Source organism: Rattus norvegicus, chromosome 2, assembly GCF_036323735.1.
Source record: "Rattus norvegicus strain BN/NHsdMcwi chromosome 2, GRCr8, whole genome shotgun sequence".
In the NCBI taxonomy this organism is placed as follows: Eukaryota; Metazoa; Chordata; class Mammalia; order Rodentia; family Muridae; genus Rattus; species Rattus norvegicus.
In genome coordinates, this window is record NC_086020.1 from 126470523 (window position 1) to 126493506 (window position 22984).

At 48.7% G+C, this 22984-nt stretch overlaps 1 protein-coding gene across 5 annotated transcripts in view; it reads left to right on the plus strand.

Annotated features, from left to right (window-relative positions):
• Positions 1-601: 601 nt before the first annotated feature.
• The window catches only part of Jade1 (jade family PHD finger 1), a 53129-nt gene continuing 30746 nt past the window's right edge, over positions 602-22984 (plus strand). Inside the window, exons 1-2 of one of the 5 annotated variants that reach the window (NM_001415052.1) lie at positions 602-760; positions 18596-18673. In NM_001415052.1, coding sequence (NP_001401981.1) covers positions 18622-18673 — 52 coding nt within the window. In that variant the 5' untranslated portion in view covers positions 602-760; positions 18596-18621. Of the gene's footprint in view, positions 761-802; positions 1111-2052; positions 2593-18595; positions 18674-22984 lie in introns of those variants that run through there. The other 4 variants (XM_006232303.5, XM_006232304.5, XM_008760928.4 and 1 more) reach the window with 4 other exon arrangements.

The following is a 22984-nucleotide window of genomic DNA, read 5'->3' on the forward strand; positions in this document are numbered from 1 at the left end:
GTGGAAGGAGAAAAATATCCAGTTCTGACCAGAACGCTCTGTAATATAAAAGTTTATAGAAGAAGTCTGTTTTTTAGTGGATTAATGCTAATTTGCTGTGAGTTCAATACAAATTAGGTAAAGCTGGGGTTCCCCCTCCCAGAATTGGATTGTTTGTGCTAAAAACTGTCATTCGAATTCGCAACTCCTTCAAAACTGTTACTACAAAAACAAATTATTTTCTTATTCAGCCTAAAAACAAAAACATTTCTCCCAAACTATCCGCTTTAATATCCACGTTTTTAATCGACCTGATTTAAAGGTAATTTGCAAGAAATGCATTTCTGCATGTCTCCCGGAGTTGGAACTGGGACAGCAGATTTGGAGGGGGTGATTTCATAAACCCTTTTCCTCCTAGGAGACACCTTGAGGGCTCCCGAGGTGGGTGCAAGAAGAGAGCCCCTTTAGCTGCAGTCAGGACCCCAAGAGTTAAAGGGAGCGAGCCCCTACCAGCGGCTCCCCGCCCCACTGTCCCCACCCTCTCCTTTTGGCTGGGGATTAAAGTGCTCCCCCCTGTGGCAGCAGTGACCCAGAAATGAGTCTGCGTCCCGGCGCTTCCTCTGCCGCCAGCCGCACGCCCTACCGGGAGGGCCTGGGCGCGCCGGGCCGGCCGAGCGCGCGGGCGACAGCAGGGGCTCGCCCGGCTCCCCGCGCGGCCTCTGTGGCCCGGACTCATGCGGCGCAGCGTGCAGCCCGCGGAGGCCCAGCCCGTGCGCAGCAGGTACGCGGGGGCGGAGGCGCGGGGGCGCGCGGGTCGGGGTGCGCGTCTCAGGCCGCGGCCGCGGCGGCTGCAGGACGAGCCGAGAGACTCAGCCATATTTGATGGTTTTGTTGCTTCGCTCGGGAGTTCTCGGGAGTAATGTAATGCCGAAGGTCGCTGCCTAGTGGAAATAATATAGTACGTCATTAATATGGCGCCAAAAGATTGGGCTGTGGATCTGTAGCGCGGAGGGAGGAGGCGGCCGCCCGCGCCGAGGCACTATCCCACCAGCAACTTGGGCATCGCCGGGTGGGGGCCGGCGACGAGGCCGGGATGGCCGCGGAGCCCGGGAATTGATCGGTGTCGGATCAGTAAGTTCTATTCCGATTATTATTTTCAATCGGAGGAGGGCGAAGGCTTAGAGCTTTTCCTTTTAAATGTACGAAGAACATGAGGCTTTTCAGGTGATTCATCCAACGTTTTCAGCAGCAGAAACCCAGTTTATACATTAAAAAAAAAAAAGCCAAAGTGCCTTAGGCTGCGTGAAAGTGGAAAGAAAGCATAGTAGCTAGCAACTTGGTAGACAGATGGCAATGGCAGAGCGCAGGTTCGCGTACATACATGTTTCCAGAGTGTTTGACAGTGTGTGTGGGGAAGGAGGCTGTGAGGGTATGTTTTTCCAAACATAGGTGTGAGGGTGGTACATCTGTGTGAAGTGGCCGCAGCCCTGGTTCTTGTCACCGCGTCACCACATGTCCAACATATTCATTGCATCAATTCAAGGGCAGTGAGAAGGGGATGAAGGGACCGCTTGGCAATTAGATTTTTCTAGAATGGGTTTCCAATGATGAGACCTTTTACTTCCAGCGAGACTGCTTGTAAAGTGTAAGACTTCATCGGTGAAATTGGGAAGGACTTCATCAGTAGAGCAAAGTACCTATTAATCATGAACTTAAAACGGACTGCAGATTGCAACCTTTGGCACCATCTGCAAATTGTGGGGGTGGGGTCTCTGGGTCTCCTGGCTCCCCTTGTAGCACATGCACACGCGGTGTGCACCCCGGGACTGCAAGTTGCAAAACCTTCCCGTGCACGTGTCTGGTGCCTGTGAGTGTGTTTGCGAGTTGGGTGCTGTTGTTCGGTAGCCAGTAGGCTTTCCGGGTCGGCTCGGCTTAGGCTTGCAAATGCGGGAGAGGGATGGAATGTGGAATGTTGACCGGAGAACCGAATCCTTTCGGAACGGTCCCATTTGCTGGAGAAATTCGATACCTTCCACCTCCTACCCGCCCCCCAACCCCCCTCCCGCCCGCCTTCGGGCAGGAGGCGGGGCTGAGGACGCCGCTGCTGCTCAAAGTGGCGGAGCGCAGCGGCGGGAGGCAGGTGCACAGCACCGCCGGTGGGGGTGCCTCAACTTCCGCGGGCGTTTAAATAGCAGCGGGGCTCCCCTCCCACCGGTAATAGGTGACCTGGCGCTCGCGGGCGGCGGGGGAAGGGACTGGGTACGCCGGGGCACGAGCCTACGCGGCACGTGGGCAGGTGCTGGTTGGCCCCGGGGCCAACTTTTGCAGCCCGCCCTCCGGTGCAGGCGAGAGGCAGCGGGCGCAGAGACGGGGCCGGGCGGCGGCCCCAAGGCGGCTCCTTGTCGCTGCCCGAGCGTCGCCTAACGGTCCCAGGCGCTCGGGGTCCGCGCGGGGGTAGCCCGGCCCAGTCCCCACGCCGGAGTCCCGCACAAAGCCCGCGGCGCGGGGTGGCCGCCGCCCGTCGCCGTCCCTGTTCCCGCGTCGCGGCGGCCGCAGGCGTTTGTTTGTTGCTTGCGCGCCGCCCTGCGCGCCGGATGGCTTCCTGTGACAGAGGTGATCCACAGTTTCCAGAACTGTCTGGGGGCGGGAGCGCGAGCCGAGCCCGCCGCGTTGCTCCACCGTCGCTCTGCTGCTCACCGGGCCCGCGGGGAGGCCGGGAGGGACGGCGTAGCCGTTTGCAGCGGCGCAAGTGGCGTGCGGACGCGAGGGAGCGTTTGATTTGCAACTGGGGCCGAGCGGATTGGTGCAGCTGGTGGCGGCGGGCGGGAGCGGCGGCGGGGGGTGGCCACTTTCAAACGCCGAGGGCGGCGGCGCGGGCGCGGGGCCGGCTGCGCCGCGGGGAGGCGGTGTCATCCCCGCACCGGGGCCGGAGTTACTTTCCCCTCCTCCCGCGCTGTTGTTCCTGTCGCCTCGGGAGGAGCGGGAGCGCGAGGGGGCGGCGCCGCGCCGCGCCGGGCCCTGCGCCTGGCGGGCGGGAGGGCGGCCGGGATGCCCGCGGTCCGCGGCCCCACCCCGGGTCTCCAGCCTATTTCCCCACCCCACCCGGCCTTCCCCAGCCGGGATTCTAGCCCTTCACCCCTTTTATTGGAGGTTCCTTTCTCTCCCATCCCCCACGTTTCCCCCACTTTACAACCTCTAGAGCTTCCTTCTGCTAGCCTCCCTCCTCACTTCCGACCCCCCAATCCTAGGTCAAGGGCCTCCCATTCCGACTTCTTATTCCCTGGCTCCGGGTCCCCTGCACACCCGACATCCTCACTCTGACCGCCTCTGCGGCCCACGGCTTTCCGGGCTCCGCATCCCCGCTTCTGGCTCAGGCTTCACACCCGGGCTCCCCCTTCTGGGCGCGCGGGGGCGGCCGCACTCTCCGCGCTGGTGAATTGCTGTGAGCAAACAACAACAAAAAAGCGGGCGATTTAAATGTGCCTTCGAAACCGGTTAGAGCTCGTCATCTCTAGGAGACCCATTTAAAGCAGCTTTTGGTGGCTTGCTTTCTAGAAACGTGGTGGCGAAGGTTTTTCGCCCTTTGTTGACCCGGGCCTGTGGGGAATTTAAAATTTCCTTTTGTGAAATGTTTAGGTTTAGCAACGGAGCTTAGCTTTTAGGAAAGTGAAGAGGACCTAAGGTCCTCATTCCCGGGAAAGTTTGTGGGGTTCTTCTTCAAAGAGCTTTCTTAGGTGGCGTTCTCTTTTTTAGAATACTCACTGTTTGTTGCTTAAGGCTGCTTAATACCTTCTTTCAAAGCTAATAAACTCGTTTTAAGACAGAGTAATTTTCCTGAAAGTGATTCATTGGTGGTTAGACCACACTAGTTAAGTCCATAGAATGGACTACCTGGAGAAAGGAAGGGTTCACCGGACCTAACTCAGTTCACACTGAGGATTTGTAGATAGCAGTCGTTTGCATCTGTAGGTAAGGTGACCTGCTCTGTACAATTTCGGAAATTGTCTTTCTTACCACAAAGATTTTAGTTCCATTTGCTATAACTTTTTTACCTGTTTAAAAACCTTTATTACATTTAGTATTGTAGGACTACGGTTGACCCAAGGGGTATTGTCACAGAACATTGAAAAACGTGGACGTGGGGGGGTGTCTGCTTAGAAGTAGAGGTTTATACTCACCTTAGATACAGACCTCTCTTAAATGATGTTAAGTGGCCTCTTGAAAACATCGAACCACACATTAGTTTTAGCTAGGTTTAGCGTATGAATATAGCTCTGCCCCTGAGATTCTGCCCCAGAGTCCAGCATTCTCTTTCCAAGTACAGTCAATTTAAAAGGGCATATTTCTGTAAATGTCTTTGACCTTGAATTTCATCTTCTAGAAAAATGTAGTTTCCTGCTGAAGTCCCAGATTTGCCCAAGTCTTTATGTCCGTGCTTGCAGACTGGATGGTCCTTCCCAGCGCATGTAGTAGACTTGAATTTTGTTCTCCTTTAGAGTCCCGTGCTGGTTCCTTGTAGCAGGGATTTCAACTGTCAGAAAAAGCCGGGGCAGTATCTAAGTGATGGTGGAGCTGCTTGCCTATACTGCCTGAAGCTCTGGATTCAGTCCGAAGTGGGCAGGGGTATCCTGTCTCCTTCCTCCACTTACTTGAAGCTCTGTACACCATGAAAAAATACTTTACTCTGTAGTTACCAAGGTTGCAAAGTAGACAGAGAGAGTCATCCCTCGTGGTAACAGAGAAGACAGGAAGTTTAAGGGGTTGTCACTTAGAAACAAAGCTTGCATAGCCCAGGGGCTTGGAGGAGGATGCAGTGAACCAGCCATGGGGATGCACAGGTAGAAGCAGAGTATCGCGTGTGCCCCACAAGGTGGGTATCTCTTGGCTCAGGAAGATATTAGACAGTGGTGTTGTGTGTTAAAAAGACAGATGTGTTAGGCGTGTGTGTGTGTGTGTGTGTGTGTGTGTGTGTGTGTGTGTGCTTGAATCAATCCAGATAAGGCTCACACATGCCTGGGAGGAGCTTTGCTGTCTGCTGGCCTGGTAGCCTGTCTCATTGATGATCAGGGCATATTTGTTTTCCCCATTTAATTCTAATCACAAGGCCAGCTTTTTTGAAACCACTGGCCCTTGAAGGACCATTCATTGAATGTGACCTAACATTTTGACAAAGAGCCTGAGAGTGAGCGGACGAACCTATGGCCATGAAGTTTATTGAGATAAAGTTCTCAAATCAAACGTCTTCATCGTAATTTGGGAATCTTAGATTTGGAGATGTTTGACAAGAACTTCAAGGAAGTGTGGTTGTCTGGTGTATGTATGCTCAGATTACCTGGGGAAAGAGTTGACTTAAGTTGCAGTCATGAGGTGGCTGGGATAGTCTGTGCAAAGGTCTCGGGTGGGGACAGGGCTGGAAGTGAGGGGGAAGTCTGCAACTGTGTCTCCTGTCCCCCTTCTCTTGCTCATCCTTTGATTTAATATTAAAAGTACCTGTTACATCATTTGTTGGGGGGCTGTCAAGAGTTGGTGAGTTGGTACTTAAACCAGTTTTCCTACAGGTTTATTATAGATTGGGTAGTGAAAGTTAGTGTGACATTGCTAGCAACGTGTCTCACTTCTGGTTTGAGATGGCATTGAGAGCTTTGACTTGACTCTGAGCATCTTAAACATCTTTCTCTGTCAGGTTTTCCCTTAGGAGGCTGGCACTGCACATAATATTATATTCTTACTCCCCGATTCCCTCCATGACACTTGAGATTGTCTGGAGTGAAGACTTACAAGGCACATTGACCTCATAACAACATTAATTAGCAAAGTGGTTTAGTTATAATGGTTTGTTTCCCTGGACGTTTTATGTTTAAGTTTATTCTCTTTCCAGGGTCTTGTAGTGTGTTCTGCTTCTGCTCTTCAGAGTTTTGGGCTGGGTGACCTGCCCCAGTGGAATGGTGTCTTTCCTAATGTATGGCTCTAGGCTTGGCAAAGGAGTATAAAACTAGAATGACCACTATGTTTGACTACAAAGTGAGTTCTGGCTTTTTTATGCCAGTTCTAGCCTTATATATACTAAAAAGTTGCTTGCACTATAGCTAGGGAGATATTCATCTATTCTAACCCTATTCTAACCTAACTGACTGCCTACTACTTAGCCATATGCCCTGGGACTTGCCAACTTAGTCTGGCCTGGTGGCTCTTGCTCCATTGGTGTCCCCCTGGCAACTCCGCTGTCGACCCGCTCATGGCAAATGTTGGTGGCGAAGCCCCTCTCTCTCCTGGTCCTCACCAGAGTGCCTCTCTTCCAGAAGCCCTGCCTATTCTGCTTTGTCACTGGCCATTTAGCTCCTGAGTGACGGGAATGCTGCTTTTCTTTTTAACTCTTGTGCTCACAATCCACAAGAGATCATCCCTGTGTTTGACAACTGCTATTTGGTTATTTATTTCTTCCCTTGTGCCAACAGTACCAAGGGTTGGTACTTTTGTAGAATGTAATCTCAGACTGAGGTTTAGTTGATAATCTCTTGTCATTTGTCTTGACATTTCTCTGCACCAACTTAAGTCTGTGAGGAAGGTGTCTATTTTCATTTTTGTATATTTTGGCAGGGGTGGGGTCAGTGGGTGAGTTACTCTGCCTTCTAAATGCAGGCTTGGCCCTAAAGGCCCTTTGCCTGCACCTGAATGTGACAGTCAAGTTTATCAGGGTCTGTGCTAGACACTAACAAATGATTTTTTTTCTAGTCCAAGATTTGCGTGGTTCCTGGGGCAGGTTTTATTCATTCGAGCAACAGAAATAAAAATGCTAGACTTGGAATGGACAGCTTGATTCTAGAAGAGGGGCTGCACATTTTTATTTTTTAACCCCTTGGATTAACATTAGACCAGTGGTAGGGGCTGTGTATCCAGTAGACGTTTGGAGACCAGTCTTGGCTTTTCTGCAGTGTTGGAGAAGCGCTCTGGGCATCTTGATGTTCTAAGCAGGTGTTCCACTTCTGAGCTGTACCCTCACCCTAACACTGAGCCAATAACACTAACCTTTTTGCTTCAGTCTCTGTAGGTAAAGTCATAGTGAGGTGATTGAGATTGCTGAAGTCAGTTCATTCTTAGATTATGGTTTTGGTGCTGGGGGGTGGATCCTAGAGTCTCACACTTACTAAGCACCTGTCCTATCACTGAGCCCCATCTCCAGTCTGTCCTTTAGTTTGTTTTAAACGTTTAGGTTCTTTTGGTTTATTTGCTGAGGGAGTGAAAGCTGTAGTGTGTTCTTGTTGAATGCCGTAGTTGGAGTAAGTGGAAACAATTCCAAGCATCAGGCGTCTCCTGCCCTGGAGGTTCCCTTAACCAAGACAGTTTCTGGACAGTTATTTACAGAGCCTGTTTTGGTGGGGAGGGTTAAGGCTGAGGAGTACATTGGGCAGCCTTTATTTCCTTCCTACTACAGAGGAAAGGAGCAAGAAATAGAGCCAACTTAGCAGCTTCTTGAGGCTCAAGTGCCTGGCTTTTGTCGGTTCAGCACGTCGTACTCTCAAAGTTTAAATTTTCTCAGTTATGCAAGGCTCTCCTTCCAAGCCTAGGCTGTGGCTTGTGGCAGTTGGAGTTTCCCAGAAGGGTAGGAAGTACAGACTTTTGTATGCTCCTTTAGGAAGTCCAAATTCCGTTAAGCGTTGCTGGTGACATTGTAGGCCTCTCTCCCATCTTTTGCTCTCTGCTGTTAAATTGCTGTCTGGGGTGCTTGCTTTTCTGTTATTAGCTGGAAAATCAGATAAGCAGTTGGGCGACTTATTTCATAGGGTCCTCTGGTTCCAAGCAGCAGCCTGCAGTGCTGCCTTTCAGTGAGAGTCACAGCATTATGGATGCTTCGCCTGTCTCACTGCACTCTCTTGTTTCTCCGTCTGTTCTAGTCCAGGACTTCTTAAGGATGAACCTGCCTGATCCTCGACTCTGAGCTTTAAAGTTCTTACCTGGGATCTGGTAATTGATACCTTTAGCTAGACGCACCACATATTTATAGATAGATAAATGATCTCCAGCCTGTTGATTGAAGGGCCAGTGGGATCACATATTTATAGATTGATAAATGGTCTCCAGCCTGTTGATTGAAGGGCCAGTGGGAGCTTTCGTGGAAGGGCAGGGGAGTCAGCATTCTGGGGTTCTTTGGGTTGTAGCTTCTGAGCAGCTCCAGGAGAGCAGCACATGGACAGCGATTTGAATCATTTCTCATTCACTGTTTCAGATATCTGAAAACGGGCAGGCTGTTGACCTCTTGCCTTACCTCAAGACAAGTGTGACTTTGCCTAACATCCACAAAGCTCTGAGTTTGGTCCACAGCACCACATAAAACTAGGCACGATGGTACATGCTTGTGATCTCAACACTCAGGAGGTGGAGGCAGGGGCATTAGAAGATCAAGGTCATCTGAAGTTGTCTAGGGCATTGCTGGCCATTCTGGGATACATGAGACTGTGTCAAAAAAAAAAAAAGATTAAATATAGAGGGAGTAGATTAGTCTGAGGGCGGTCCTTTCTTCCTTTATCTGTCTTCTGTCAATCAATCATCTATTTAACCTTAATTGACTTTACTGTGTCATATCAGGCTGGAGTAAGACTGCACTCCCATCACATGGAATTGGTGTTCTCAGTTGTGGTTTTCAGCTCCTGTGTCCTGTGTGCCTCCGTGTGGATAAGAGGTCCTGAGTGAGCAGCAAGCACTGTGATGAGACCCCTCGATAAGGGGGTCCTGCCAGTCACTTCCTGCCTGCTGCTCTGAGGGCTGACTGCCTGTGGGAGACTGGGCTATGTGACTTCCAACAGGACTTCAGCTCTGCCTTCCTGTGCTCCGCTGGGGGTGTGGCAGTGGCCGAGCTTGCCAGGAGCACATGCTGTTTGGATTTCATGCTACTTGTCTGCTCACTGATAGCACAGTGGCTTTAGTCTTGTAGAGTTCGTACTCCAGGGACCTGGGAAGACCATGGTCCAGGGCCCAGGAGGAGGGTGCTTACCACCTGGCAAGGGACCTTTGCTCCAGCTTGTGGTTTTGCCCTAGTCCTCTATTCTTCCTGTGCTGCTGGCCCTCTGCAGGATTCGGTGTGCTCTCTTTAAAGTTGGGAGAGTGCATCCATTCTTTTATCTCTGGAGTCTGGTTCAGCACTGCGGTTCTCGCTTTACGGTTCCTTTGGGGAAACTTTCCTGCAGCCATGTACTGTTGTGAGAGGCGTCCGCTTCAGCTTCGTGCTTTGCAGACCTTCTGCTAGGTTTTCAGACCATCTGATGTTTCTACAGCCATCTCAGTGTGGCGTACAATTGTGATGAAGTGTTTGTTCTCACGTGGAACTTGTGATGTCTGTTAAGTGCTCGCTAAGCTTGCTGTCTGGGTCTTTGGACACACACACTGGGAGTTTGTTTCTCTTGCTGCCACCAGGACGGTGCTGCAGTTTTTTTGTTTCTGTTTTTTTGTTTTTTGTTTTTTGTTGTTGTTGTTTTTTTTTTTTTTTTTTTTTTTTTGGTGACTTAACATCATTAGTGGTAGTCAATGGCCTCTGACAGTTCGCTCTGATAAGGAACAAAGCTCCTCAGAAGCATGTCAGTCTGCATGGTGTGACTGTCAGTGGCTGTTCCAGCCTGGCTTCTGTAAAGGCTGTGCTGTATATAACCAGTAAGAACATCTCTGAGCATTTGAAAGCCCTTAAATTACCCAGTAGATACCTATCTCTTGGCATATTCCACTAAGGGTGCATAGTGGGTTTGGAACCCTTCCTCACTCTTAACTTTGGTTCTTTCTGTCTTTCCCCAAAATATCATTCTTTGATGATCTCCTAGTGTGACCGGTGTGTTAGAACCTGGTCCAGAGACCTCAAGGCAGGACGGAATGGTAACTTCTGAATGCCTTGGAAAATAAGCTTTTCTTCTGTGCCTTTCTATCAGGTACTCTTTAGAGCTAAGTCTGTGTAGTGCCCCATCTGAGGAACGGGTGTGCTTGTGCATATGAGCATGCATTTGTGTGTGCAGGTATGTGTATATGTGTGCCTGTAACTTGTTGGTGCTGCTTGCCATGTGGGTGCTTAGCTTCTGCTCCAGGTCTGCTCTTTCAGTTCTGGTGAGCAGAAACTTCAGATTTTGGATTGTTACTGTTAGAAGCAGGGAATAGGAGGAGCATGGCATACATTCATGGTAAAGGGCTTCAAGAAATATAAAAGTTCTTAGTCTTTCTGTCTAGAATACAATGGGCCACTGTCCCCCACTTTCTTAGAACCACCATGACCTTTTCCTGTTCTTCAGACGTTCTTTTTGAGTATGAGAAATTGCATATGTCCTTGTTGTCCTCCCTTACGTATACGAGAGTCTAGTTCTTGTGGGCATTTTTAACCTATAGCTTGCCTGCTTTGCTTTAGCCTGTGCTGGCTCATCCTTCCCTATGTTAGCGTGTCTTACAGGAAGGGATCCCTGCAGATGGAATTAGGGCTGGGAAGTCAAGATGGAGGCTAGGGCGACTACTGTTGTTATTTTCGGGTGAGAATTCATTTACTTTCATGTTAATTAAGTTCAGGAACATCATGGCACCAAGGCACCATGACCACAGTGCTCCTCACAGCTGCACTTACTCAGCTCCCCCCACGCCCCTTAAGTTTTTGCTATACGGCCTAACCTGGAACTCCTTCTGTAGCCCAGGCTGCTTTTAAACTTACATCTGTTTCGCCCTCCTCTCTTGGCTTGCCTCAGCCCCGACTCTTAATTAAGTGCTCAGTCATAGACCTTGGGGGCTTGAAGAATTGTCTTAGGTGTAAGCAGTGATTGAATCATTTATAAATTGGCAAGTGAGAGCAGCTTGTGATTTGTTCAGGAGCCCTCATTTATAAATTCCTTAAGATTCTCCCAGCTGCTTTTCTTGGCTTTTAAAACCTGAGTTCAGACTAATTGGTAAAGAATCTACAGGACTTGGTGCTTACAGTTACAGGGCAGTGTTAATGTTTGCATCATTAGAAAGGAGAGTGGGTATCCACTCAATTGTCAGGGTTCTTCTCTTTTGGAGGACATATTTATTGCTGACATCAGCTACAGCAAGGCCCTACAGCTTGGGCAGCATTTTCTTTAAAGTTTGGTATATGACACATACATTAAAAAAAAAAAACTCTTGTATTTTGGTTGAAACATTTAGACTGCAGTGCCTGTAAGTTTAACTGGGATCTATTTAACTTCCTGATTGTTTTTGGGTTAGATTTGGCTTAGACGTATTACGGTTTCTCATTTTAGTTAAAATGGGAAATGTGTAAGCTGTTGTCACTGTATTAGACTCGAGCATATGGATTAGTTTTGGTAATTTTATGCCCCGTTGCTTTAAAAGTTAAGATAATACTTGGTTTCTTTCACATTAATCTAGGGGCAGGTAGGCAGGTTTTACTGTGTGCATCTGGTTGCTTAGAAAGCTGTACACTCTTTAGAACAGAAAAAGATGGCGGGGGTGTGTGGGGGCACAAATTTTTTAGGGGCTCACTATAGCAACTTGCAAGTCAGTCATGTAATACTGAAGCGTGCGAACCGGCAAATAGCAGAATGAATAGCTGGTATGATTTCAGTTTTGTGTTAGACAGCACATGGCTTGGGAGAGTGCATTTCACTGACAGAGCATGGAAGGACACCAGTAAGTCTCACACTAGCATAACAGATGGTGCTCCAGTTAAAGGTCACTTGGATACCTGAGTGGTGAGTAAGGCGAGCCAGCCTGCAAGCATAGGCCTCGGTCATGTGCGGGGACTCAGCATTTATCCAGGAGGCAATTTCTGTGTATATCATACTGAACTGGGTGATAACTGACTAAGGAAGTGTGTGGAGGTTTTAATTGAGTACCTTCTGGAACTTCTTGCCAGTGACATAAATAACAATGGAGACATAGTGCATAAAATTGACACTTGAGGAAAAAGGCAGCCTTTTTGCATATGAGCCATATGATAGTAAAATCACTGGGGTGTGATCCTTGTTAGAGAGATCCTTATTGTAGAGTTTATGGCCTGAGAAATGGTCCCTGCTTGGTCCGGTCCTGGCTGATTTGTCTCTTCCTGTGAGTCCCTTTTCCCAGGAATAGTGTTGAATACTCTCCCTCCTTAATCTTCGATAACATTTCTTCTCCTCTGACCCTGGGCCACTGGACTCAGCGACTTCAGTTCTGGAGCTATTTTAGGGCTGACCAGTCATCTGCTGGCCCTTTCCTTTCACTGCTTGGCAGCTTCCTCAGTTTCAGTCAAAGGAAACTAAAGTTTGAAGGTTTTGAGGGCCTTACTAACACAGAGGGTAGCTTCTATGCTTACCCCATGGAGGAGTGCAACAGTCTACAACTCGTTCACACTGTAGCTTTCTTTTTGGTGTAGTTTTCTTGGAGTTGATGTGTAGATAAAGACTTTCTTAGCTCATGCAGCAGATTGAATGTGCTTGCCCACCTCCCAGGAGTGGTGCCCTGAGCTCCTACCACAGCTATACAGCTGTCTTGGTGTATATCGTCTTGCAGTGAACAGAGATGCCAGTTGTCCCCTTAATGGTCCCGTTGGGGTCACTGGCCAACTACCACTCCTTAGCTGTCTAGGAAGGACCCACTTTCTAGTGCTCCATATGACGTGGCTACTACCTAGTACTTTATCTAGCTGTCGTGTTTCTCACAGCAAATGGACTCTGGGCTCCTGTACGTTGGATCCATTTAAGTCAGGTTTGGTAGCATTATATAAAAGGTCACTATTCTCCAGAAATTGTAATCTTCAGGGGCACACTGCAGGGAACCCAGAACACTGCATACTGGTAGCAGGGGTTATCAGGCTCTTCTCTGACCTCAGTGATTTGGGCCTTCCTCTCTGTCCTTATCAGCTCTGTAAAAGGAAGGAATCTTGGAATTGGGGAGCCAAAGGCTAATGGAATAAATACATGCGACCTGGAGGAAGGAAGAGGACAGTAAGGAGAGGGCAGGTGGGGAAGGAGGGTATGGGGGAGGGGGACAAACACCAAGGATAAGGACCCAAGTATGGAAAGGCCACAGTGTAATCCATTACCCTGTATGCTATGTTTATTTGCTCATGCAACAGATTGAATGTGCTTGCCCACCGGCCAGGAGTGGTGCCCTGAGCTCCCCACAGCTGTCCGGCTGTCTTGGTGCTAGCAGATGGATAGACGGAGGGATGGATGGCTTAGAGCACTGGCTACTCTTCCACAGGACACAGGTTTAATTCCCAGATGCAAATGGCTGCGTGGGTAATTCCAGTTCCAAGGGGATCTCACTCCCTTTTCTGGCACCAGCAGTACAATGGAGAGTCCTGCTCAGTTCAGTGAAAGTCGCTTGCACTAGGCAACTGAGCACTGACTCCTGGCCGGGCTCCTGCACTAATCTTACCAAGTCAGTTGAGCCCCTTTCCTGGAGTCCTTCATAGGAACTTTGGAAGGAACTTCACCCCATTCTGCCTTGATCCTCAGCTGGGCTGTGAGCCGGTCTTGCCTTCTTGCCTTGACTTTGTCTTCTTTCCTCACTGCAAGACTGCTGCTTGCTTACTTCACAGAGTGCTGCTGTCCTTTGAAGAAATCTGCCGTAATGTTTTTCCTTTTCCATTATTGTTACTGTTTGTAAACTTTTTATTACAAATGTAGATATGCATGCATGTGCGAGCATGTGTCTCCGTGTGTGCATGTGCATAAGTATAGTTAGTGCCTGTGTGTGTATATTCCAGTTCTTACCTTCCTCTGTGTAGGTTCTGGGCATCGAACTCAGATTAAAACTTGGATCTTTTTTAAAAAATATTTATTTATTTTATGTATGTGAGCACACTGTCTCTGTCTTCAGACACACCAGAAGAGGGCATCAGATCCCATTACAGGTGGTTGTTAGTCACCATGTGGTTGCTGGGAATTGAACTCAGGACCTGGAAGAGCAGCCAGTGCTCTTAACCACTGAGGCATGTCCCTAGCCTGCTAACTCATCTCGATGGCTCCATGTGTGTGTTTTTGAAAAGAGATCTTAACCCCAGACTGGCCTTAAGCTTGGCATCTTGCACCTGCCTCCTGTGCTGGGCTTACATGCATGTGCTACTATGTCCTGCTCATTAACTGTTGAAGTAAATACTGGTCTTGAACAGTAACTTAGCAAGAGGAAGATTGCTGAACTGGGTAGTACAGAGGGAGCTGCATGAGTTAGAGTGCAGGGTGATGTCTGGCATCTTTGAACTTTCAGCCCTTGGAAAGACAATTAGAGCACCCTTGGCACAGGCTGAGGCCTGCGTCCTAAATGGCAAGAGGCTTGGCCCATCCAAGGTATAGACTGGAAGTTTTCGAGGATGGATGCTTGGGTAAAGCTAGGAAGGGTTCTGGGCAGTTTGCACTTTGGTATTCAAAGTTCAGACTGGAGAGGGGAATTTGTGGGTCTCCTTGAGCACATCTCAAGGATGGTTCATTTCCTGTAGTTGGCTGTGACAAGGACATCTCGGTGGAAGTGGCTGGTTTTGTTGGTGTTCTGTTGCTGCAGTCGAGTCACTGATGCTGGATAAGTTCAGGGCAATAGACCTTTTTTCGGCTCATGGCTTTGGAGGCTGCAAAGTCCCAAGAATGAGGGGCCACATCTGGTGAGAGTCTTCCTAACAAGGGGTGAGTGAGCCAAATTGGCCAAATTCGCAACTGTGTGCCCACCCTGGAGAGAGAAGCATTTTTCTGGTCCTGAGGGCTGTGCTCTGAGTATCTCTCACGATGCTCCACCTCTACATACTTCGACTAGGCATGTTTTCTTGTTTCAAGGATGAATTCAAACCATGATAGTAGTGGTTAAAGACCAAACCTATGGGGAAATAGGGGGACTTGACAGAGTTTCACAGTGTCGGTCAATAACCTTTGGCAATCACATAAAAGACAGGATGCCTAGGAGCTGTTGATGTGGATCAGTGGTTAAGGGCACTGGCTGTTCTTACGGAGGACCCGTGCTTGAATTCCATCACATGGTGGCTCACCCATCTATAATTCCAGTGCCAGGGGATCTTATGCCCTCTCATGATCTCAGGCACCAGGCATGTATGTGGTGCTTGTCATATATGCAGACAAAGCACCCATACACCACACTAAATGAAAAAAAGGAAAAGGATCGCCCTGTAAGGGAAACTGCTAATGTATGGAGTATAGAGATGGTGTCATATGCAGGGATGCTCTTCCTCTCTGGTTACCTCACCCAGATGCCTTACCTCGATTCCTTCAGCCTTCTGGGAAGGCTGGGAACTTCTTGTTAGTGTTCACCACTGTTGAGCACTAGGGCTGCTGGCTTTCCCTTGTTTGACATCTTCATTCTGTGGGCCAGAAGCTCCTCAAAGCCAGGCCCCACCTTTTCAGGTGTTTGCCTCTCTCGGGCTGTTTGGCAACTTACTGCTTTCTCTGGAGTGTTGTGAGGAGTCCTTTCAATTGATTATCACTTAGTTCCCTACCATCTGTGCAGGGAGCAACCAGCCAGCTCCAGTAGCAGGGATAGTGATGCAGAGGCTCTCCTCATGCTGGCTTTTAGTGGACAGAGGCTTGCAACATACAGCCTCTATTGTGTGTGTTAAAGATAGTAACGTAGGCTTTGATTTTCTGATACAGTAAGTAGCCCTGGGTGAGATAAATCAGCCTGATGTCAAGGTTTAAGTCCATTAGAGTCACAGAGGAGGGAATTTTGCTGAACATTAACCCCACCACAGACAGAGCACACTCTTCTCAGCTCCATTATGCAGGGTCTTCGGGGCGAATACGAGTGGATTCATCAGAAGGAAAATACTAATTTTACTTGTGCTTTTGCTTGAATTTTTGAACATCAGTCTAGCTTGAGTTTTTTTTAATCTGAAATCTGGAAGGAGGGCATTTTGATGGGCAGGGATTTCAAGTTCCCAACATTTTATTTAGCTAAACTAAGTTGATGAGTCCATGAGGTTGGGAGTAACTCCTACCTTGTTCCCTGGGTCTCCCCGGATTCATCATTCACAGTTCACCTGCTTCAGGCTGGGCTGCATCACACTGTTAACTTTTTAGGAATTCTACCTCCAGGTGGTGATTTTCGAATTTATAAGACTCTAACTCAGGCTTCAGAGAGCTGAAGCTGTTATGAGGAGTGAGAGGTGTTTCCTCTCTCTGTGCCTCTGGGGAGCAGGGATGGCTATAGAAGGTTGGAGGAGATTATAGCTGTCAGTAGTTAGGTGCTTCTAGCACACGGATGGCAGGGAAGACAGTCATTACAAGTGGGAGAGGGTCATAGGTATGTGTGTCAGCCACATTATGGCGCAAGTTGTCAGGTTGTAGATTGCCGAGGGTCGGGAGTTACAGGTGATATATCTTTCTGGGAAGAATGAACAGGTGGATCTTAGGACTGTGGTTACCCATTCTGTGAATGATACTGTAGCCCACAGAGTGTCTCTCTGAAGGTAACTTTTACTCCATTTGGACACCTGGTTATTACAGCAAATTCCTTCACTGGTATGTGTGACTGTGCATCGTGCCTTAGGAGTCGTTGGTTTTGTTTTTGAGACAGGGTTTCTCACTGACTGGGCTGGGACTTACTGATGAGGGTAGGCTGGTCAGCTTTCTAGGGACCACAGGTCCTTCTATATCTACCTGCAGTGCTGGGAATCCTGCCTTTTATGTGGGTTGTGGGTGTGGAAATTAGGTCCTTACATTTGGGCTACAAGCACTTTACCAACTAAGCCATCTGTACAGTCTCCTTCAACTGATCTTAGAGAATCAGTTGGTAAACAGAAAAAGCCCACCAGCCTTTGAATTGGGTGAGTTTCTCTGTAGGGACATATAAAATACCACACTAAAGTTCAGGAGTCTGAATCTCCGAATGAATCATGTGGGTCTATTCCAAAGGGGGAAACATATACTACCCAGTCTACCCAGTCCTATGGCTTGAAATACCCTGTTCAGGGTCCCGATGTGGTAGCCTGTGAATTGTTAACAGAAGTTACAGGAACAGAGGCATATAAACGTTGTAGTGTGTACATACGTGTGTGTGTGTGTGTGTGTGTGTGTGTGTGTGTGTGTGTGTGTGTGTGTGTTTTAGCTTGGGGGTGTAGGTGCCCACAGAGGCTGGAGTCCGAAGTACAGATGATAGTGAGTGGCCCTGGTGGGTTCAGGTAACTGAGCTCTGGTCCTGTGTCAGAGCTCAGTACCTTACTCACATGGCTTCTCTCCAGCCCCTCATGCTGCTCTTTAAAGGGGCAATACATTGCAAAAGGACTACTGCAGGCGGTGGAGAAGTGGGGGGGGGAGGTTAGGTGTGAGGGAAACAAGTTGTGGGAAGAGGACCTTGAAGTATGCAGGGAGATTAATGGTCACTGAGGATTGAGTATGAATAAGAGCTGTTTTGTGGAGCACCTAAGTGGAAATTTCCTTTAAAAAAGGTAAACTTAGGCCTTGCTGCTGTTCATCCGGCAGGGAGAAGGCAACTCAGAATAACCCTCAGGCCTAAGTGGCATATTTCACTCTCCTGTAGTCTGGTGTTTTCTGCCTCTTTTGACTTCCCTTTTACAGATCTGTTCAGAGTGGAACTTTGGTTTTTTAATTACTACCCTGGCGTGGCTCTCCTCACTGCTTCCCTGTGCTCTGTATTCACTGGAAACAAACCTCATTACATTTGTGGTGATTCCCAGCAAGGAGGGTTGGTTGAATGGGGGTGAGGGGTGAAGGGTTGCTGTTCTGCTGGCTTGAAAACTCCCCCTTTTCTTTGGGAGTCATTGATCTGGCAGTAAGATTTCGGCCACACAGATGTCAAGGCAATCAATAATTTTAGTTTAGAAAAGCTTTTTTGATTTGTTGAAACACAGTTGATTGGTCTGTACCAGCTCAGTAACTGTGTAGTTTTGGCCCACTGCTCTCTTTTGAAGACAGTGTCTTTCTTAATGGAGGTGTGTGGGAGGGATGGCCAGGTAGGCTGGGCTTTTGTGCCACCTGATTTTTTTTTTTTATTAGTTCTTACTTGTCCAGAAAGGATTTGCGTCACAAGGAGTAGGGGTTCCCTGTCTAGTGTGACCTTTGACAATTGGAGTTCCCAAAGCCTATGGTTCATTCTATCTCCAGCTGTGCACCTCCGAGGGGTTGGGATGGCAGATGAAGATGGGTGTCTTCCCATCACCCCACTGGTTCTTTCTAGAGCCACAGCTTGTTGAGTAGCTCATTTTGGCAAAATTTGGGGCTCATTTTAGCAGGGCTTGCCAAGGAAGCCTAATCATGCCAGTTCAGTGTTGTAAACACAGCAGTAGGCACAGAGCTCCCTGCCCCCAACAGGCACAGAGCATGGGTCTGTCTGAGAGAGCAGTGCTCACTGCTAAGGATTGTTTTCTGTAGTGGCTGCCAGGGCTGAAGAGACTGCTGGAGTAGCTGCTAGTGACATCTGGGAACTGGAGGGAAGGGTGACACCTCTGGGAGACCTGCCCACATGTGACTTTACCACCCCTGCCCCCACTGACTCTTAACCTGGTCTGTTAATGATTTCAGCTAATTATGTGCCTTTGGTCTTTTCACTGTTTGCAATTCAAATGCTACTTGAGGCCCTGTGTTTGCTTTTGTTTGCAGCATCCTGGCTGCCCTCTGAAGCACAAGTTGATGATCGAATGTTACCATCTTGGGTTAAGTGCTGTCTCATTGCTTTGCAGGCTGTCTGCTGTCTCCCGGGGAGATCATGAAACGAGGTCGCCTTCCCAGCAGCAGTGAGGATTCTGACGACAATGGCAGTAAGTCCTGCTTTGTTGTTCTTGGAGCCTACCAGGGCTTGGGTCAGTGTGAAAACATGATTTTTTAATATAATGCTTTAAATAGCTAAGGCCCTTTGCATATCAGGTCAGAGAAAGGCACGGCCTGGAGAAACACATCCGAGTGTGATACTGCAGGGCTGTAAGCAGGTCTTTCCCGGTAAGGTTGACTGCAGGCAGGCCTTCTGCAGGCTCCCTGCGTGTTATCCAGGGAGAAGAATTCAGTTCCAAGAGCCACTGGTGTGTCTGCTTTCATTAGACAGCGTTTATGGTACCTCACATTGCTCTCTATGAAGAGGGAACTTAATCAAAGCCAGGTAATGATTAACTAGCTCAGCCTGCCCGGGGCTCTGAGGGCAGATGGAGGACTACCTAGCGTGATGTGACGGTACCAAGTCCAGGTTCTTCATAGATGGCACATGCGTCCTTGCCCTTTCCTGCTTTCACAGGACGGAGTTTAATACCGTCACTGTCTGCAGCTCAGCTCTCTGGAAACCTCAGATTTTCACAGTGTAGCTGAGAACCAGGAGTTCGTTGGCTTCCTGGCAGTCAAAATAAATGTCACACAGTGTCTGTTGAGGAGCTAACAGACTGCTGAGAGAAGCGCTCCCTTCCGACGGCAGAGAGGAATTTTGTACCTAGCTCAGTGCCTGCACTGCAGCCCATTAGCTTTGGTTTGACATTGCACATTAAACTCTGGAAGCCTGGACAGGAAGCTTGCTGTGCTGTGAGATGGGAAAGGAAGCCGGCCTGCTTTCTAGGCATGTTGCCTCAGACATTACGAACAGCTCCAGTGTGATGTTACCCAGGGCAGTTGTACAGCTCTTTGGATGTGCTGTAGAAATGGTTTGTAGGAACTCAAAAGAGGTGGTCTGGGAAGACCCTTTGTGGGCAGGTCCCAGGGATAAATGCATTGGGTAGGCAGGGTTGTCTGACTGCCTGACCTCTCAGGTGGTCAGTAGAAGCATGGACATGCTGCTGTAGGGACTTCTCGGTTAGCCCCGAGGAGGTAGGAGGGCCACAGCCTTGAAACTGCTGTAGATTTGGGCTGTCTGGCTGAAATGTGGCTGCTGCTGTGGGAAGGTCATGGAGCAGTGGTATATAGAACAGAGAATGGTGGGAGGGGAGTGTGGAGCGGGGCTATGGCCAGATCTGACAGCTGTTTGAGAAACTGGAGTTGACATCTGGGCCAGGCAAGGGAGCTGTGAAGGGGGAAGCGGGAATCAGGGGAGCCAGGCAGTTTTCTCCAGAGGAGGGTTTTCTCTTACCTCCTGGGGGACTGCTGAGATTCCCACTATACACGCAGGCAGGCAGTCACCTGCTGGAGGTTGGACAGCAAATGGGGTCTGCGGCACTCAACGTGACCTTCACTGTCCTGCTTCTCTGACAAGAGTTTGGTATTTTCTCTTTGATGGCTAGTGACACCTGTTAGTGTCTTTAAACCATCCCTGTTTTCTTCTGTATGCGGTTTTTCCTGAAGTTTATTCTTTTTAAAAGTTCTCACAGCAAGTGTGTCCAGGGCTGGCAGAGTGAATTGAGGCTCTTGTTGCCAAAGCTGGCAACCTGAGTTCTACCATTCAGACCCCAATGGAGAACCCATTTCTGCAAGTTGTCTTCTGACCTCCCCACATGCAGCAGGTGCATGCATGTACATGCGCGCACATACACACAGATCTCCATCCAAAATAACCTTTGCTGTGAGGGGCCATTTTCCCTCTCCTATTATGTTCTGTCTGTTCATCTGGAAGGTTAAGCTGGAGTGCCACCATGCACAGCTGGCTCTTGGCTGCACGCGGGACTCTGATGGTAGTTGTGGGGGATAGGAGTGACTGTTGCCAGACAGTCATCTGTAGTTTTGCCATGCAGTTGGTTCAGTATGGAACATATGGTGGATGGTGGTGCTTTATGTCTGACTGCTCAGGGCAGTTATGGCGAGTGTTAATGGTGAAGAGCAAGTAGCTCTTAGAGGACGCCAGGCCTCTCGGCAGTGTGTCTGCGTAGTGAGGCTGTGGACTCATCTCTCCTCCTTCCCTAGCAGCTAGTTCGTGGTCATTGCATTGGGGCCCCTCCCCTGTATAGACTTGTTTGGGCATAGTAGTGGCATCTTTCCGCTGTCTCGGTGAGGTCCGCTTGTGCTAGCTTTCCATGCCGAGCCTTGCTTACAACAAGGGCTAGGGCTGTGCACTGGCCACCTCCAGCGCCTCTCCAGCCTGCAGGCCTGATGGGATTTTGGCACAATGTCCAAGTGAAGGAGAGGCAGCTGCAAATGTCAGCATGGGGCCACAGCGCCAGCCCCAGGAATAGCTGCTGCCACTGGCTTCTGAGTGAGACTGCAGCCCATTGCTTTGTTTTCTGGCCCGGCCCAGGGGAACAAGAGTGTGGTATTTACAGTTGGGGATGGATGGGCCTTTTCTGTGCCAGGTGCCAGCCCTCATCTGCTGTAGGCACTGTTGTTGGTCCTTCTCCAGCCGCCCTGGAAGCCCATCCCTACAGTTGGGTGAAATACTGATAGGGTGTTTGTAGGCAGTGTCTGTGATTGTTAGGCTCTGGGGACTGGCTAGCCTGGCCAAACTCTGCAGTTAGACCCTGTGCTTGACTACGTCTGGTGGAGGCAGGCTCTTAAGTTCCTGCTTCCTTCCTTCTACCCAGGCTTCTTGGTTCTTGGGAGTCTGGCAAAAAGGTGGGAAGACGTCCACCAGTTAGTTTCATTATTTCCAAAGATTTCATTTTATCTGCAGAGACTAACTGGAATAAAACATTCCTTTTGAGGCTGGAATATTATTGGTTGTCTGAAGCTAATTTTAACTCTGATCTATATCCTTACAAACTTTCCCTATAAAAAAAAGAAAAAAACCTAAATATTATTTAAGGAATACTGTGAAACTGTACGCTTTTCAGAAGGTAGGAGTGAGTTGGTCCACAGAGGCTAGCTGAGTGAGGAAGGCTGCAAGAGCTGAGGCCGGTGGAGGGTCGTTCCCGGCATACGCATCAGGCCGATCAGGTGCTGTTTGTGTAATTTCAGTTGGGGATTTATGTGGTATTACTTTATTTGCCCAGGGCAATGTGTTGGGTCTGCATCCTGATGCTGGACCATGGCACTCAGCATTGCTGGACTTGTGTAAGTGGTTTTAGTTCTAAGAGCAGAAGCTTGCTATGCCTCAGACATGGAGAGTCACCTCTGGGGAAGTGGGGAGAGGGGCTTGGTGCTTTCATAGGTGGGGCTGCTTCCTACTGTGATCTTGGAGCCTGTTGTAACTGTGCTAGTCCCAAATGTTCTGTCCTAATGGAAGTTAAAAAAACAAACAACCAACAAAAAACAATTTTTCCCCCTTCTTCTCAGTGTTTGAGATAGTTTAACATAACTGTTGTTACTTGAGTACTGTATACATAAAGAAAATTTAAGTCAGATTTGTCAATAGTGAGGACTTAGCTTTAGGTAACATTCTTGTGAGTGGCCATCATTTTAGATGTTACTGCCAAGAGGATTGCTTCTCTGCTGAAGGCAGAAGAGAGGGAAACAAAAGTTAGTGTACTTACTGTATCTTTATTTTGAGACAGCGCCTTCTGTTGTCCAGGCTAACCCCAAACTTTGTCTAGTGAGGATGATCTTGAACTCCTGACTCCGCCTCTCAATGATGGTGATGATGGGTGTGGTGCCTGATGGTAAAGTTTGCCTTCAGCTGTCAGGTTGGACACAAGAGCAAAGTGGAATACTACTGGCTCCTTGTTTTCGCCCTACTATTTTTTTTTACATGTCCAGTCTTTGCTATAGCATGAGTTACTTTTAGATGTTGAGACCTCTCATTTCCCATTTGACAAGCCCCTGCTAATTTTATGCTATAATTTAATTAATGAGGAATATAAATAATTACTATGTTATTAGGGTTTTTTGAGACTGGATCTTGCTAAATCACCCATGCTGGTCTCCAGCTTCTGATGCTCTTACTTTAGTCTCCCCTGTTGCCAGGATAGCAGCATACTCAGCTGGGAGTGTTGTAGGAGCATCCTGGTGATACCCTCCCAGCCTGGAGAGGATGGCTCAGGGGGGTACGTATGGGTATGGGGCGCTGCGCTGCTGTAGTACCTTTTGACTTTCAGAATGTGTTGTGGATGGACAAGCATTCCACAAGGGAACATTGGCCCCTACACTTCTGAAAGGTGTCTCATTTTCTGGGAGCTCAGAAACATCTTTGTACTAGGTAAACCAGGAATGTGTTCCTTGCGTCCACCATCTTCAGCTTTAGGTGTGCTATGATGGTGTCCCTTAGAGCAACAACCAGAGATTCCTGAGTG